Here is an 18,063-nt window from a genome sequence, read left to right on the forward strand (position 1 = left end):
AAAAAAACAAAAAAAAAAAAAAAAAAGACAAAAAACTTTAAATTGATTCCAAAATTGTTATATAAATGTGAAAATAATAAATAAAATGTAAAGTTAATTACAATTAAATATGTCATATATTGACGATTTTTTATTTGCTACTTATTTTCAAGGGAAAATATATTTAATGTGAAAACTTATATATTGCATTGCCCATGCATAACTCATTAAAATTTTAAGTATCACTCTTTTCAAGTCAATAAAAATTTCTATAAATTACATATAATACAATATTTGATAATAATGACAAGCCTTACAAAGAGTTCTATGAACTCTGATTAGTTATTTGATCAACGAGCTACATTTACATACCATCAATGTAAATCTTTGACATGTTTGTAGCTTGAATATAATTTATATAAATACACAAATACTCAATTTTATTATTCTATTTATATAAAATTATAGGTAATAATTCAATACTTTGATATTAATTAATTGAATATCTTCAAAGAATTTTAACAATTAGGAATCTATAATTGAATTTAGAAAAAATTATATTAGCTAAAAGATGGATAAATAATAAAGAAACAAAAGTATTAACAAATAAAAGAAAAAGAGAATTGAAGGAATTTGAAAGGTTTGAGTATAGCCATTAGCCAGGGCCACAAAGCAATTTTAGTGGCGAGAGCAGGACGCCCCGAAATTTAAATCGTACGGCTCAATGCGACTGTGTTGTCCTAAACGACATGTCGGCGAGCAAAAAACAAGCATAGTAGCTTTAGTCGTTGGCTAAAGAAAAACGTAAAAAACAAAAAGTGGTCGTGCTGCAATTCAACCACGTGCCGTGAACGTGTCGACCAAGAACAGTTTGGTAATTAACGAAAATGCCATTGTTGCAGATTGCAGTGAAGGTAAAGGGCAAGAGGAAGGAATATCCCAATTGCCTTAATATTCTATCTTAGGGTAAGCAAAGCAAAGAGATTACGAATACAAATACAAAGACTTTTCCTTAACGCTCACAAATCAATTTAATAAATTCATAAAAATCAAGAAACAAACATCTCTGTTTAAGCTTTGTTTTTGTAACTTGTTCTTTCGTTAGTTGTCAAAAATACTCTCTTTCTCTCCTCGCAGGCAATTCTACGCTACTCTCTTCCTCTCCCTTTCTTTGCGTTTACAAATCTAAGCGACACAACCCCGCGAATCCTATTGACTTTCAGGTAAAGCGTGTCTTTTAGACTCTTTCTTCCTGTTTAAGCCAACTGTGATAAGTTAAAAGACGAAATTGTGATGCACAATTGCTTCGAATTTTGATTGGATTTTTGAAATTATTTAACACCATCATTTTTTTTGTGCTGAATTCCAACTGGGTTTTCTTTTGGAAGTTAACAAACTGCCGCTTGCTTGTTTTTGTTCCGTGGCTTTGTTTTGGGGGGGGGGGGGGGTGGGTTAAGTTTTCTGGGTGTTTTGATTTCAATTTCGTGCCTTTGCGTTTTGATTTTGTAATGAATTGAAAGGACTAGATTAATTGCTAGAATTTTCTTTTGTGTTCAATGTTCAGAAATGCGTCTGAATTTGCTTGAAATTTAGGAGTTTTAATGACGATTTGCATGTGTTAGACGCTAGACATTCATTCGCTGGGGAGGTTTTGGGCATTCCCCAGTCAAATTTATGAGTTTATGTTATGAGGTTAACACATAATTGAGATTTGTGTTGTTGGGTGCTGATTTGTCCCTGAGTTAAATTGTTATCTTAAAGGCTTATGAAGACTCGTGTCAATATTGTCTCTTAAATTTCTGTGATCAGTCCATTTTTGTTTGTGTATGAATGAATCTACTTGGTAATTCATAGCAAATGGCAGCATTGTATTTGAATCCGAATGATTTCAATACTTTCAGCACTTCTAAAAGAAGAATGTAGTTCTTCAGACACGTGGCTTGTATGGGTATGGTTTTGCTACCTTTTCCCCCTTCATTTCTTTCATGCAATCTAGTGTGTAGTCTGGTTCATCTTCTTCACCAATCCCATGTACCTACAAAAAGATGATTCTTTTTCTTCATTCTTGCATTGATACCTTAGTAAAATGTCTGGCTGGGAGGAAATTTGGGTGGAAAGAAAGGAGAGGGATGGATTGCCAAATGTTTGGTTGGGAGGAAATGTGTAGAAAGAGGAGGGAAGAACCAAGCTTCATTCCATTAGCAAGGAATCAATTCAGCCCATTTGGGTGGACTAGTGGGAGCCAACCTACTACTTACATTGATTTTCCATGTTTGACCCCATTACTTAGTAAATAAAGAGCAGTGTTGACAGTGCGTAAACAAAAATTATATCATATTCGTTTACACCCTATATATGGTAACCAAACAGGATGAGGAAAAAAAAAAAAAAATTTCCTTCCTTTGCTCTCCAGTTTCTTTCCTCCTTATTTCCATCTCCCAAAGAACCATAGTGTGCAAACATTCTTGATGTACTACCTATTATCCGTGCTTGGAGAACTTTTGATAGTTCTAAAGAGATGAAGAAATACTAATGATTGTTTTCTGGAATTTCTGAGAAAGTGGTAGATTAAGGAAGTAAATTGCCTCAAATTTCTGGATGACTGAACATTGTTAAGAATAGGGCATGAGGGTTGTGCCACTATTGTTTATGCTGACCTTTTTTTTTCTATTTTCAAATGGTACTACTTCTGAAAGAAAATACGAAATTTGGGATGATATCTGAGCCCTATTCATTTTCTTTTTAGTTTAATTTGCCAGGATTGTTTTAATGTTTAGCCATTTGGTGAAAAATCACATGAGCTAATAGATTTATGTGCTTTTACTGGCATGATTGTAAGAACATTTTTGCAAAATATGAGTCACATCAATGGTGAAAAAAAATGTTGATTGAGTTTTCAACTGAATTAATGGCGCTTAATATTGGTTTTCGTTTCCATTTATTAAAACTTCAAGAACATAGATTTATGTTTTTAAGGGACATAAAAAATTTATATGTATCTGAAGTGTTTTATAGCAGAATTCCAATATCTCCAGGGAATAACATAGCTAATATTCTAGATGCTACTTTACATAACAAAATTATCTCCAGCACATATACTTTTTGTTATCATGAGTGCCCCCAAAATGATAATACTTTAAATAGCTGCATAATGTTCTCATAAAGAAGTCAAGTTAACTCTTCTCAAATTTCCAATCTCTAAAACAAGGAAGTATAGTCCTAAGAAAGGTTAAATTCTCTTTTTTGTCTCTATTTTCTGTTAGTCTTTGAGTTTCTTTAATCCATGTCCTTTCCAGATGCTGCTGTCAGTTTCTGCTTGGGTCATGATATTCTGTACTATCATCCTAATTTCTATATATGCAACAATCCACCAAAGAGATTATTTCTTATTTTGAGATTCTATCAGCTAAATTTGATACAGCAAGATCTTTATTGTTGTCCTTGTAAAAAGTTTTCTCCAAGACAAGGCAAAACTGTGGATAAATCCAAAGGAAGCTTTAATTCCACTTGTGAGAATTATATGGATAAAGAGATTGTAGTATTGTTATTTTTTGCAGTTTGAGCATTAGAGATAAAGTCCATTGACATACAGATTTTGATTATTACTTGTGTTGCTGTGCTGTTTCTATCTCCTCCTTTTTGGAGCTAGAGGTATAGTTAATTGATTTATCTAAGGTTTTGAAATATAAGTGGAGAAGACTGGTTCAGATGGATTAAATAAGAGTTTGGTTTGTGGCATTCCTTTTTGTCATTGTGTGGAGTGAAGTGATGGGTGTTCTCAATGCTCTGTCTGAGCACAAGTTTGCTAGTTTCATTCTTGTTGATATTCAGATAGAATGATTTTGAAATTCCAGAACTGTGACTTGTTTTGCCACATAACCATGCCTGTTCATTCTGTTGTGCCAGATAGCCTATGCTAATACTTCTATCAGTAAAGCAACTATTCACAAGTGAAAATTCATTTGAGACAAAGTGAAGCAGTGATTAATATGTCTGAGCTGATTGATGGTCTTCCAGACGCCATTGCTATTAGGTGCATTGCACGAGTTCCCTTCTACCTCCATCCCAAGTTAGAGCTTGTTTCTCGATCATGGCGAGCTGCCATACATAGTTCTGAGCTGTTTAAAGCACGGGAAGAGGTTGGTTCAGCAGAAGAGCTGCTATGCGTGTGTGCTTTTGATCCAGAGAATTTGTGGCAGCTGTACGATCCTCTTCGAGATCTTTGGATTACTCTGCCTGTGCTGCCCTCAAAGATCAGGCACCTAGCCCACTTTGGTGTCGTCTCTACTGCTGGAAAACTATTTGTGCTTGGTGGTGGTAGTGATGCTGTAGACCCATTGACAGGTGACCAGGATGGAAGCTTTGCAACCAATGAAGTCTGGTCGTATGACCCTGTAATCCGACAGTGGGCTCCATGTGCATCCATGCTTGTTCCCCGTGCAATGTTTGCATGCTGTGTTTTAAAGGGGAAGATAGTAGTTGCAGGTGGCTTCACCAGCTGCCGAAAGTCAATATCTCAAGCAGAAATGTATGATCCAGAGAAAGATGTCTGGATGCCAATTCCTGATCTTCATCGCACTCACAATTCAGCATGCTCTGGAGTAGTTATTGGGGGAAAGGTGCATGTCTTGCACAAGGGCTTATCAACGGTGCAAGTATTAGACAATGTAGCGTCTGGATGGACAGTTGAGGATTATGGTTGGCTTCAAGGTCCAATGGCAGTTGTTCATGGGGCCTTATATGTGATGAGCCATGGACTGATTTGCAAACTGGAGGGGAAAATGAGGAAGGTTGTGGTTTCTGCATCTGAGTTCCGGAAACGTATTGGATTTGCAATGATTGGGCTTGGAGATGAAATCTATGTGATTGGAGGAGTTATAGGCCCTGACCGATGGAATTGGGAAATCAAGCCAATGTCAGATGTTGATATATTGACATTTGGGGGTGAGAGGCCAACTTGGCGCCAGGCAGCTCCAATGACTCGGTGCCGTGGTACAATACTTGGATGTACACAGCTGAGAATTTAGGTTTATGTTACATGATTTGTTGCTTTGTTGTGAAAATTATGCTGTTGCCAAGGCATTGATTTCCCTCCTATTTTGCGAGGAGGAATGTAACTTTTCTCTTTGGCTTCCTTGTTTGTTTGTAGGCCATAATCTTTGCCCTTGAGATTTCTGTTGATGTTAGGGTGTTGGGGATTAAACTCCCATTCTGAGGGCACTGGAGGTCTTGAAGCAGTTTAACCAACGTATGATACATGGAATTTTACTAATAGGAAGGACGAGGAACCATTTTCTTTCCCCATTTTTGTTCCTCCTTTTTTGGATATTTTAAGTGACCAAATTGTTTGCCAGTCAGTTTCTATTTATTCATTTTCTTTCTTTTTGGTGTAGGGCCAAATGTATGCTGGCCAACTGGTTCCATTTATGTTCAACAATTTTTTTTTTTTTTTTGAAAAGAATTTATGTTCAACAATTTTACTAATGAGGCTTATACATTCTACGTTTCTCCTGTGCTTTTGTTCCTCCTCCATTTGCTTTGCAAAACCCCAACTCGGTGCTGATACCCATTAATACAAATTGAAAGGTTCTATGATTTTGAATCATACAAATTACAAAGTAGATGGTCAAGCACGGAGTCAAATTCCAAAATAAGGAGATCAAATCAAAGAGGGAAAATTTTTTGTGCTCTTTTATAGGGAAAATTTGTTAAAAAAATTTGGAGTTTTATGGCATTTAGGCTCCCCCAGTCCCCCTCCCTCCGCCCCTAGGGTTTTTCCACCTTCACCTTTGCACTGTTACGAGCAAGTCTTGCTATGCTACTAATACTATGGCCCTCTCTCTCTGAAAGACTAATCTACCTGCAATAAAATGCAATGTTTTTGCTAATTAAGTACTCGAATCAATATCATATTGGTTACTATTTTTATATCTCGTCGGGGCCAAAATAGATAATGGGCTTTAAGTGAACTCCTAGAGCCCAGAGTAGGCCCAGTTTATATATTCAAAACATTGCCACGAAAATCTCGCGCACTAAACCCTTCAAATCTTTTTTTTTTTTTTTTTTTTGGATAAAAAAAGCCCTCCAAATCTTCATCTGCGATAAAACCCTAAAACAAACCGTTCCTTGGTTGGCGGTTGAGCATGGAGGACACTCACTTTGAAGCAGGAGAAAACAACAGAGATATGGAGGTGGCTCCGGCCTTAATTACAGTTCATCCGACACAAAATTCTGTCGCAGTAGCAGTCGGGTCGGATCTCCGCATCTTCGACCTCCGGTAAGCAACGTTCCTTTTTTCCCTTGTTGTAATCTTTCTTTTGGTACCCACGATCGAACTGAGGAAGTAATCGAGTATTAGATTGACAATTTGGAGAATTTTTAAGTGTAATTTAAATAACGCGTTTGCTTATTGTATGGCTGCAATTTCATGCTAGAGACTGTTCCGGGGTACCTTTGGTGGATGATTCCGCTGAGCCTTTCCATAAGGATTCTATAAGAGCTATTCGCTATGGTGCAAACGGGAAGCTTCTGGTATCAGCCGGTGACGATAAACTTATTAAGATATGGTCTACCGATTCTTGGCGCTGCATTAGTTCTGTGTGAGTTCTCCTAGTCGAAGTTTTTTATCCATTTCGTTTGTTTGGGCACTTGCTGTTAGTATCTTTGAAATGTACATATGGAAATGCATCGACTTTTCTAAAAGTTTTGTCCTTTATGGCATATGGATCGATTTAGATTAGGCAAAAGTGTCATAAATCTGCAAAGGAAATGCTAACCATGTTTAGCTTTGGTATTGAATGTTACCTAAATAGAGTTATTTCATTGTAGCTTCAAAAAATCTGTATCTTTGCTCTTTGATATGAATGCCAGGTTCTTAGAAATGGATTAAATTTCCAATTTATGAGCTGAAAGTGAAAATTATTTTTAGTGCGATATTCCTGATCGTTTTACGCAACAGATCTGCAGAGAAAAGAGTGAGTGCGGTTGCAATAAGCAACGATGGGTTGTATGTTTGTTTTGCTGATAAATTTGGAGTTGTTTGGGTTGTGGATCTGCATGACCTTGATGGAAATGAATCTTTAGTGAACAAGAAGGCAGCACCCTTGCTTGCTCATTATTGCAGCATCATTACTAGCCTGGTGAGCTATTTTCAATTAGCTATATTTCATCTTCTTCCATTAATGTTGGCCAAGTTCTTTCTTTTGGAACTAGGGTTAGACTTTGTTTCTGCCAAATACAATTGTGTCACCAACAAATTCCCTCGAATTAATAAGTACTTTGATCAGGAGTTTTCATCGGATGGACAGTTTATTGTTAGTGCAGATCGGGACTTTAAGATTCGTGTAAGTCACTTTGCAACTCCAATTGATTGAGACATAGCTTGGTTTCGTATGATCTTATGTCATATTATTCTCATGACAGGTTACTGTGTTTCCAAAGAAGCCCTTAGATGGAGCTCATGAGATTCAAAGTTTTTGCCTTGGTCATACTGAGTAAGTGAGTTTTAATTTTATGATTATAGTTTTTCCTTGCATCATGGTGTTATTTGTGCACATTATAAGGAATTAGAAATGGGGCCCAAAGTTAGTATTGCACAATAGAATTGAAACCCAGTGGCTGCTTGCTTTTTAGCTAGCTAGTCTTGAATTTGGTTTGATGCCTTTTAACTAATGCAATTGAATTTTCCCTTCTATTAGCTACATTGATGTTTGTCCCTTTCTGTACATAATTGACAGGTTTGTCTCCTGCCTTGCCTTTATTCGCACTGTGGATTACCCTCAGGGGTTTCTTGTTTCTGGCAGCGGTGATTCAACCGTGAGCACTCAAAGATAGCAACTTATTATGATTTACATTAGATGCCTTCATTTTCCTAGATGAGCAAACTGAATTTTGAGATTTGATTGGCATCAATATGCAGGTTCGCCTGTGGGATATTATCTCTGGATCTCTTCTTGATACTTGTGAAGTTGGTGCTAAGGTATGTCTTTTCATAAATATTGTTACTTGCTTTGAGGTTCTTAATTTCTAATTTCTATAGCTCCCCAAAAATTGTTACTTGCACAATTGATGGATTTAAGTCAAATCTGGAAATATGAATTTACCATTAGAAAATTACCATGTTGATCTTGCCGACATAAGTTTGGAGTGGATTTTTCTTGTTTTCCATTTCTGAAGTAGAATAATCGGTCAGATTGTTTGCACAAAGCCCTAAGTTGTGGACTGTTGTTTTTATCATAACTCAAACAAGATTAATGATCAACCAGATATTAACTGGTTGGTTTTAGAAAATAGGAGCTCCAGTTTTACATAAGGTGGCCTTGGCTGTTGGTTGGCTATTTTACATTTTTCATTTTGACTTAATGAAGGCAGGGCTTTTAGAGTCCAATGGAAGTGATGAGAGCTGTTTCGCTATCTCCGACATATGCACAACCTCAGATGGGAATCTTTTTGCAGTGGCCGTTCAAAGGCAAGTTTCTAAGCTCTCTGCATCTGTTTTTTTGTCCTTTTTCCTTATTGAGTTGCCAGTCTTTTAATTGAATGTCTTTATACATTGCACTTTTTATATGTTAGTTTGCAAGGAATACTGCTGCTGAGTTGTGACCTTCCTTCCCAAACTCTTAATGTTGTCAAGGTAAGGATCCCGAGTTCCCAACTACCCGTGTGATATTAACAAAATGATAGGGATTTTCTATTCCCTGGTGTTACTCTTTTAGGTGGTTTCCGTCGCTGGGGAAAGCTTCATTCCTACGGGCTTGGGTAGCAGCTCTGATGCCGAATTTTTATGGATGGTAACTGGGGTCTCTAAATTGAGTGGTTCTGAGTACAACTCTTTGGCTCGTGTGAGAGTACTTTCTGGTTTCAAGAAAAGCAACACAGATTCTGCTGACAATGAGCTAGTGCTTTTGGGAGATAATGAAGTACCTGGGGCAGAGAAATTGCTAGAGAAGTTGCAGGGGAGTGTGTCTATTGAGGAAAAGGTTTTCTTAGCAGCTGCTGGAGCTGTGAAAACAGCACTGTGCAATTTATTAATTAAGAAGCATTACTCCTCTGAAAAGAGAGAATTTAGAAAGAGAAGTAGAAATGATCGGAAAGTCAAAAAATGACAGTTTCAACAACAAGAATTAACTCTTTCTGTGCAGCTGCTTCTTTGAGCCATTTGAGCTTAAGTTATTTTTGTAGTTCTTTTAGGTTTTCTTGTAGAGGGTGGCTTTAGTGTAGAGATGAAGTTACTCCATTAGTGACTCAAAGGTCATGAATTCAAGTCAAGGAAACAACTTCTCTGAAAAAGTTAGGGGAAGATGCATTGTATACTGGGTCACCCTTTCTTAGGTTTTGTTGTAATCTGTCGTTTTATTATACATGAATATTTGTGGAGATTACTACGAAGGAAACATAAATCATTACAATGGTGTTCTCATTTATTTGTTTTATTTATCATTGCCCATATTGAATTTAAGTCTCTATACTCATTAGTTCTTGTTTTTTAACGTCACTTTCAGAATATTAATCTGCTTGAGCCCCTTTTTTGCACTGTTAAAAAAGGTTGGCTCATCTTGATGATAGATATAATCTGCAGCAGCAACTTTAGATTTTGAATTCATTAAGCCTTGCCAATTGGCTAAAAGAATTTAGAAAAAAGGGGATTTCTGCACTGTTTCTGCAATAAAGGACAAGTAGTCACTCACTCTACTGAGGACGTATCATCCTACTAGGTGCCAACGGCATTCTCATCTCATATCACATCTTATCGTTCAAAATCAAAAAGTTGCAGAGACATTAATAAACAAGTTATATAGTATCTTTAAATTACTTTACTACTGGGACTTGCTGGAATTATTTGCTTGATACCCTCTTAATTGTTGAATTATACGCCATGAAAGGGATCTCCACTTTGTTGATGGAGATGCTGAGGTCATTTTTCATTTATAAACCTACTGAAAGTGACAAATTTAATTTGCCTCTGTTATGCATATTCCATTTGGGTTTTACCACGTGGCACTAAAAAAGCCCACAAGGCACAAGCCACCAAGTTGTGCTGTTAAGACTTGAAAGCCGATATGTGCCTGAACCTACGCAGAGTAGATCCGTAGATGCATTTTATTGTTTTATTTTTTTCCTTTTTTTGTTTTTTGAGAAACAGATCTACAAATCGTTGAAGTAGCCATTGGCCACCGATTCGAATTGAACCAGAGCAGTGATTCTGATTAACTTGGGTATTGGAACCAAATCAGTGTTTTGGTTTATTGAAAATCAACGAGTTTTTTCAATCAATTTTTCTCCAGTTCCAATTGATTTTTGAGGCCAAAATTTTTTATTTAACTAGTTTGAAAAATGATTAGTCATAATTTCAATTGGTTGGGTTTGAATTGATTTCAAAATCAGTTCTGGTTTTGAACTTAACCTTAGTGACCTGCTGATCTTAAGGTAACTTTCGTTACCCATTTCAATGTGAAAAGACGATTGTGTCTATCCACTGTATAAAGGCATCTTTCTTACAAATTTAAGGACTGACCCTATGCTTTAAAAGGGCAATGAGACCTATCCTGGATAAGATGCCCTGTCGGTAGAATATTTTTATAATGAAATAAAAATTCAATTTTAAAAGAAACTATTATACCTTGTTTTAAGATAAGTACTTTAATTTTTAATTTTGCAATGATTACTTTTTTCGCTAATAACATTATTTCTCATACTTCTATATAATGATGCATGATTGATAAAAAGATTAATTTAAATAATATAATCATATTACTTGAATTAAATTGATTTAATTCTATTTTTTAATTCAGATATTTTTATTTCATACTTAACACTTTTGCCAAATTTTCGGTAAAAGAATGATTATTTATTGATTAAGACCAGGAAATCACTCATTGCAAGTTGACAAATTTTTTCAGTCGATCGGAACAACATAAAACGACAACTACCCATAAATTGAAAATTGAAGATCTACAAATAAGAAAATGTATTAGCCTTTTTACTAGTAAATTTGTACGAGTCAATCTTTGATTTGTAATAGGGAATCATTCACATCCCTCGCTTTGAAGTCATTATTATATTGAAAAGGAAAAGTTTTTTTTTGCCATCATTGAACTTCTATTATACTTCTTTGAATTTGATTACAATCATTATTTACTATTTGTGAATCAGTAGAGTTACATGCCCGTCGAGTTAAGTTAGCTTTGTTGATTTAAAATATTCGATCTGTGATAAATTTTACATACAGTTCAAACCATCAAATGTATGAATTCGTGGATTAAAAATATTATAAATAATACAAGTAGTTTTAAATAAAATACATTTATTTAAGAAAAACAGCTAACAGAATTGCTTGTTTGCTTATAATTAGTAAATTTATTATTTTTATTAATAATCCATAATTATGTAAAATAGACTTAATAATGGAATTTGTTCTTATCAATTTGCAAGGAATGTCAATTATTAGTAGGGAGTTAGCTAAGCTTGAAGCCATGTATAAACAGTAAAAGATATCCATATGGGTCCATTTACAATCATCAATATTCGACCATTTAGGGACATCCAGGAGGCCCACTGGCCCATCACAAAAAAATTTCTTGTCCTCAACGAGGGGTATTTATGATTTTTTTTTTTTTTGAAAATTTCGTGAGAATTATTATTTTTTATTGCTATTCAGCACATCACTAACAAATTTATAAAATAATAATTTTAAATATAATATATTGATACGAGACAGCGCTTTATAAAGTCATTTAAAGAAAACATTTTATTTAGTTTATGAATAAATTTTGCCTACACCCGATGTATGGATGAATAAGCCAATTGAAAAAAAAAAAAAATTTATCCTAAAATATTATTATTTTATCTTTTTTTAGAAATATCATCATTTAATTCAAAAAAATAATTTTTAATTAATTTGGTATATGAGATGAGCCTATTATATAATAACTCAGTTCTAGCCAAAAGTAAAAATGTGATTCATGTTTATATTTTATAGAAACGTGAAATCATTTTGGGAAATTTCTTGGAGAGAGTTGTCTTACGCTCCTAAATATTCTCCACCTGTTCATTTATATTGGTTTCCGATAAAAGTATCCATATATTAGAATTGTAGAAATATACTGTATCTTTAGGTGAATTTTGCTTACAATAGGGAGAGTAAGACTTTATCTAAGAACCAATTCTGGCTCAAGTATAAAAATATATACACTAAACCAAAAAAACAAAAGGAAGTCAAAATTTTGAGATTTTAATAATAAAATATCAGGTTTGAGATTTTTGCATAATGCAAGATATTTGTGAAAAATAAAAAATTATTATATTAATTTTGACATATAAAAAATGAATTTTTATATGCAATCAACAAAAAAATATTTATGGAATATCAAGTAATATCATTTAACTTTGAAAAAATTCAATCAACTTAAAAATTTAAACATTAAAACAAATTTGTTGTTTATTAACAATACTGTAGAAATGGAATTTTAGGGCATAAATTACCATTGGGTCCTTATAGTTTAATGAAATCAATAATTTAATTTATATATTTTCAGTATATATAAATATGGAAATGTAGTTTGCTCCTATTAAACTAATAAATCCTTCTATCCAAAATTTGTATTTTTATTATTAAATGCCGAGTGAAATGATAAAAATATCCTTCCTTATAGCAAAACTAATAAAATAATCAATATTTTAAATTTGATACATTATTTTTTTGTGGTTTGTGAGTTTTAGTATAAGGGATGGTTATAACAAAAAGAGTACACATTAAAAATAAAAGTATTTTGATCCTTTTATTAAATATTTAACAGGAAAAGCTTGTATTTTTTGACAGAAGAAGTATTACTTCAATGAAAATAATAAACAAAAAACACGTTCATGCATTTATAAAAAAACTGAATTACAGGGACTAAATAATAATTTACCCAAATTTAGTAAAAATAATCATTACCTAATGCTGACATATGGACCCCAAATTTAAGTGCAAGTGGTGAACAATCAGTACAAGTTAATAATAGGGAAAGGACACTGCTTTAAAGTGGACCCACCATTAACTTGCGATTGGTAATAGCCATTTGCCCCACATTTTCAAAATTACGTTGTTCAACCGCAAACGACTTTTTTTTTTTATTATTATTATGACCGGAACCGGATGGACATTTTCGAGTTTAGTAAATACTTAATTTAGTTGTTAAATTTGCATTAAATATTTAATTTTTTTCATAATTAATTTTTAGTTTCTTTTTTATGCTTTTGTCTTATTTTTACAGCTTTTTTTTGTTTTAATATTTATCAATTGTAACTCGTCTCTATATCCTTTTAGAGATTTAAAAGAAGTTTAATTGTGCAATTAAAAGTTTGTATTCTTTTTAAATCAATATATTTTTTATTTTATTCAAAATTGAATATAAGAATATTTTTTGATTTGGTTCAATTCGACTATTCAATAAATTAAGTCGGTCCAATTAATGTCTTTTAAAAATTTAATTAATTATTAAATTAAAACGGACCGTATTTAATATTGTGGTGAAGTGGTTTCGAACCGGAAATTCTAATTTTTATAACAAACTAATTTTAGGGGCAGTTATTTTTGTTAGGAGAAGAGCCGTAGTAAAGTTAGCAGAAGGAAACCATATCCGGTTTCTGCCATTGCTTTCGAGAGGCCCACCACCTTCACTGCATCCGTAATGCGTGCATGAGAACAGTACAAAAAGACCTTCAACTGCAACTCGGACTCAACGACAAAACCTGTTGTTTGCAGAAGCCAATAATAGCCCCTTCACTGTTTTCATTTTTTCGGAGGACTTACATATCATTGCAGGACAAAAATGAGAATGCAGAAATAAATTTCTGTCCGTTTGGCTCCAATGTCATTTCTTGAAAAGCAGAAAAATAAATAATAATAATTTTTTTTTATAAATTAAAATTTTGGACAAAGCTAAATTGAGATAGGATTGGTGAAATCAATCCTAAAATAATGTCAATTTCAGTATTGAAAAGGAAAATTCAAATACGGATTCACATTTAAGTTTCCTGTACATCCATTCAACATTAGACTATCATACGTCTCCAACACCATTAACCTAAATGTTAAATCGAGTATAAGAATACGACATGAGGATACACCAACCTTCAATTCGACCCGACAATGTCAATGAATGCTTCATCAACATCTACACGTGGTCTCTAAAATAGCTTTATTGCAATCTCGTGGTGCCATTGAAATTTAAAATTTATGTTTTATTCCGTGGATAGTTTCTTTAACGTCTTTATTTTATTTTTTTATTGTACTCTTTATTCAAATAAAGAAATATTTATTTATTAATATTTCATCTAACCGTTAAACAGATAATAAGAATATCCTTATACCAAAAAAAAAAAAAATTAGTATGACTTACCAAATAAACCATATTAACCAGATGTTTGGAAGTAATTTATAAAATAATTATTAGAAAGATAAGTTAATTTATTTTCATTTATATTTTTAGAATGAGGTACAAATTAATATAATATAACCTGAAAAGTAATTTGAGATTTGGCATTTAGCAACCTAACTAGATACTTGATGGTAAGAATTACGAAAACGACATGAGCAGATAATTGACAGAACTGTCCATTAGAACACTGAAAAAGTTGACAGTTGCGGTTTGGGAACGAAGGTTGGACAACCAAAGCGATAATATCTACATTGTACAGTTATACATAAAAAAGAAGAAGAAGAAAAGAAAAGGCATGCACCCAATGAACAAATTTCTCAATGCTCAACTGCTGCGTTTCTTTCTGCATGCATAACCGTTTAGTGGTACCACCGCAAAATTATAAGGTCACGACAAATTGCAATGAATAGTAAAACTGTATTCCAAGACACAAACGACATTACAGAAAACGACACTTTAATATGAATTTATAATACCTGCATTTCAAATGCAACCGCACCATACTATGGTTGGGTATTCTATTTAACAAAGTAATTGTATATTTCTTTGAAAGATATATTTAATAATATAAGGATTTATTTTAATTGAAGCAAAATGAAAAAGAAAGAAAATAGTTCTTAAATATCACTAATCTATTCTTTTATTGAAAAAAAAAAAGGTGTCCCAACTTAAGTGATAAAGATAAGAATGAGATTATTTAACAGGGAGCATTAAGAGTCAAATCATATAAATGTAAATTAATTTCTTAATAAATGAATTTTTTAATATTTTAATATTTTTTAAAAAATTTATAAGGAGGGGTTCAAATAATAAGATACATTGAGTTAGTAATTTTTGTAAAATTAAAAATTTAAATTATTAAAAAGCACTTGTGGATAGTGACATCCACCGATCTTAAAATAAGATTAAATTTTTATTTATTATTGAGAAATCGAATAAGCCGAAAGAATATTTTGGACACACGACGAGAGTAATTCCTTTACTCATTAAATTAATAAAAATTTTATGTTCGAGAGTTTTCGAAATTAAAATCTCTTATACAGGTGAAAAGATTAATTCAAACATACTTAGCTTGGATGATAATAGAGATGGTTGATTACTAAATTATTAACAATGACATGGTGCATAAAAAATTATAGATAGGTATCATATGAATACAAGAAATGAACGCAATAATTTCAAATGCAACAGTATGTATTTTAGAATTTCTTTTATCCTGTTTCTCTTTAAAAAGGAGTCTGAAGCAAGGTTCTTCCTATCTTTATCTCTGTATTTCTTTCCTTTGGCAAACTTGCAACTTCTTGTCAATTTATCAGAGCTGAACATCAAAAACTGGCAAGATTTAAAATCCACTAACAGAAAGCGAAATAAGTTGGCAAAGAGAATCAAAGAAGTTGTAACTTTTCCGAACGTCTCTTTTTCCTTTTTCTTGTTGGTTAGCAAAATAGGTTTCAACTATTTCTGCTTGAAGGTTGAAACTCCTTGGTTTTTTGTACACATAGATTTAGTTCCTTTTTCTCTAAATGGCAGGGTTGTTCCTCATGATTGCTGCCGATTATTTTGGCTTGCATGTGGGTTTATTATGAGGAGAATTGATTCTTTTTCTTGTTGAAGGAATACAAGAAAAGATCAACACGAGAGAAATTAAACCCAGTTTTTGTTTTTCGTTTCCAGTCATGGAGGCTACAGAGATTTAGCAGACATTTTAGTTTCCAGCAGTAATTTGCGTTTATTTCTTGGATAGTCTAACTATAACAATTTCAGGTCAGTTCATAAAATTTTCGTTTAATCTTTAATTTCCTTTTGGTTTCCTAAATCTGTATCTAATTATCTTTTTCCCTTGGGCAGTGATTTGAGGTGGTGAGAATTACTTATATCCAATAAGAAGAAGTTATGCTGAGGAATAGATCAAGAGCAGTGACCAGCAAACAAGCTTTAATGGCTGATCACAGCTCTCAATCACCTCCAATCCAAAATCAAACAAAAAAAGATCCATCTTTCTTTGGTTCTTCGAAGTTCAAAGCTTTCACATTGAAGTGTTTTCCTGAAGTTGAACCTGCGATTAGTCCTACCTCAATCCTTGACTCTACTAAACTGTTCTCTCTTTCCAAAAACCCATTTTGGTATGACAAAAACCCACCTAAATCCCCAAAAAATTCCTCTGAAACCAAACACTCATGGGACCAGTTGGACTCAAAAGGCATTGGTATTGCTCTTATTGATGAAGAAAAATCCAATGAAGAGCACAATGCGTCTTTTTCTATACCCAGTAACAGAATGGTCTTGTTTGGGAACAAAATAAGAGTCCAAATTCCTCAGGTTGTAAACTTTACTCTTTCTCTAAGTAAGTCGCCTAAATCCCCAGCTGATTTTGGAATTAAAAGCAAGAATTCTCAATTTTCAGTGTCTAGCTCTACAAATTCTGGTACTCAAACAAAAGGATTCCCTCAGGTGTTAACAGGAAGTCTATCTATGAGTGAAATGGAGCTATCTGAAGACTATACATGTGTTATTTCTTATGGTCCTAATCCAAGAACTACTCATATATTTGATAATTGTGTTTTGGATAATTTTTATTCCTCATCAGATAAGTCCAACTCTGCCCCAAAGAATTTCCTCAGCTTTTGTTACACATGCAAGAAGAATCTTGAACAGAAAAATGACATTTTTATTTACAGGTTTGGCTTCCCCCCTTTGTTTGATATCATTAATACATTCAATCAGATAGACTAGGCCTTCAGGAAGAAATTATCAAACCTTTACTTTTATTTCTTGGAATTAAAAAAAAATTATAAGTATTCTTGGACTAATTCTTTTACTTTGCAATTATGCAGAGGTGAAAAAGCCTTTTGCAGTCGAGAATGCAGATACCAAGAAATGCTGATAGATGAAGTAGAGAATTGAGAATTTTGATGGTATTTAAAGGAAAAGTTTCCTAACTTCCTTGAAAAAGCCTTTTGCAGACCCAGATCTTGCTATAACATAATTCTCAGCTTTTCAGTTTTTCCAATCTTGGGTTGGATGAAGAAAACTATGAATATGTACAACAAAAGTATTTAAGTAGATCTTTTTTTCCTTTTGTTTTTTAACCCTCTCACCTGCAGATAGAGATAAGAGAGGATGAGATATGTAGAGTGGAATTTGTTTAAATGATGACTAATGTGATAGCTTCTGCCCTTATACCCGAAGTTTTTGGTCTTGCAGTGAATGATGAACTTGCCTAAACTTTTTTTTCCTTTTTGGTAGCTGTGATTGTATGCAGCAATCATCACTTGTATTATTAAATTGGATCAAGATTCTCAACCTTGATATATTGACGAGTGTTTCTTATCCTTTCTGCCCATGCCAATTTTTTTGGATCTTGGATGACTAAATCTAAAACCGAGGCAAACAATTAAATATAAGTAGTAGTTAGGAACTTTGATACATATATACACATAATGCACGAAAGACGGGTAGAAAAATATTAATGATTGCGATAGAGGAAAAAGAAAAAATTGAAGGAAGGAAAATCTTGCTAGGCAAATCTGAACCAATCTACCCATCTTCATAGTTGATTTGGTTCGATTTTACTCCAAGCAATTTAAAAACTAAAACCAATTACTTGGTTTTGTTATTTACTGAAATCAACCCAAATTTTGATTCATTACATCAAAAAAATTAT

General features: G+C 33.3%; 3 protein-coding genes across 3 annotated transcripts; all 3 read left to right on the top strand.

Annotated features, from left to right (window-relative positions):
* The first annotated feature begins 924 nt into the window (after window positions 1–924).
* On the top strand, window positions 925–5,360 carry LOC105649967 (Galactose oxidase/kelch repeat superfamily protein). The gene is made up of 2 exons (XM_012236818.3): window positions 925–1,202; window positions 3,886–5,360. Exon 2 carries the CDS (start codon window positions 3,969–3,971, stop codon window positions 5,004–5,006), a length of 1,038 nt encoding a protein of 345 aa, XP_012092208.1. The 5' UTR covers window positions 925–1,202; window positions 3,886–3,968; the 3' UTR covers window positions 5,007–5,360.
* Window positions 5,361–6,034: 674 nt separating this feature from the next.
* TRM82 (Transducin/WD40 repeat-like superfamily protein) lies at window positions 6,035–9,410 on the top strand. The gene is made up of 10 exons (XM_012236820.4): window positions 6,035–6,256; window positions 6,414–6,578; window positions 6,938–7,118; window positions 7,266–7,322; window positions 7,402–7,472; window positions 7,716–7,794; window positions 7,898–7,957; window positions 8,346–8,446; window positions 8,551–8,611; window positions 8,694–9,410. Exons 1-10 carry the CDS (start codon window positions 6,123–6,125, stop codon window positions 9,081–9,083), a joined length of 1,299 nt encoding a protein of 432 aa, XP_012092210.1. The 5' UTR covers window positions 6,035–6,122; the 3' UTR covers window positions 9,084–9,410.
* Window positions 9,411–15,626: 6,216 nt separating this feature from the next.
* LOC105649969 (FCS-Like Zinc finger 8) lies at window positions 15,627–17,521 on the top strand. Its single transcript, XM_012236821.4, has 3 exons — window positions 15,627–16,163; window positions 16,248–17,077; window positions 17,234–17,521. Exons 2-3 carry the CDS (start codon window positions 16,293–16,295, stop codon window positions 17,301–17,303), a joined length of 855 nt encoding a protein of 284 aa, XP_012092211.1. The 5' UTR covers window positions 15,627–16,163; window positions 16,248–16,292; the 3' UTR covers window positions 17,304–17,521.
* The last annotated feature ends 542 nt before the right edge of the window (window positions 17,522–18,063 follow it).

Source organism: Jatropha curcas, chromosome 5, assembly GCF_041381405.1.
Source record: "Jatropha curcas cultivar XTBG-Jc1 chromosome 5, XTBG_Jcur_1.0, whole genome shotgun sequence".
Taxonomy (NCBI): domain Eukaryota; kingdom Viridiplantae; phylum Streptophyta; class Magnoliopsida; order Malpighiales; family Euphorbiaceae; genus Jatropha; species Jatropha curcas.

Coding starts and splice junctions, on each gene's coding strand:
- TRM82 (XM_012236820.4), top strand. CDS start 6,123: ATGGAGGACACTCACTTTGAAGCAGGAGAAAACAACAGAGATATGGAG. Junction 6,579..6,937: donor TGGCGCTGCATTAGTTCTGT/GTGAGTTCTCCT, acceptor TTTACGCAACAG/ATCTGCAGAGAAAAGAGTGA. Junction 7,473..7,715: donor TTTTGCCTTGGTCATACTGA/GTAAGTGAGTTT, acceptor CATAATTGACAG/GTTTGTCTCCTGCCTTGCCT.
- LOC105649967 (XM_012236818.3), top strand. CDS start 3,969: ATGTCTGAGCTGATTGATGGTCTTCCAGACGCCATTGCTATTAGGTGC.
- LOC105649969 (XM_012236821.4), top strand. CDS start 16,293: ATGCTGAGGAATAGATCAAGAGCAGTGACCAGCAAACAAGCTTTAATG. Junction 17,078..17,233: donor AATGACATTTTTATTTACAG/GTTTGGCTTCCC, acceptor GCAATTATGCAG/AGGTGAAAAAGCCTTTTGCA.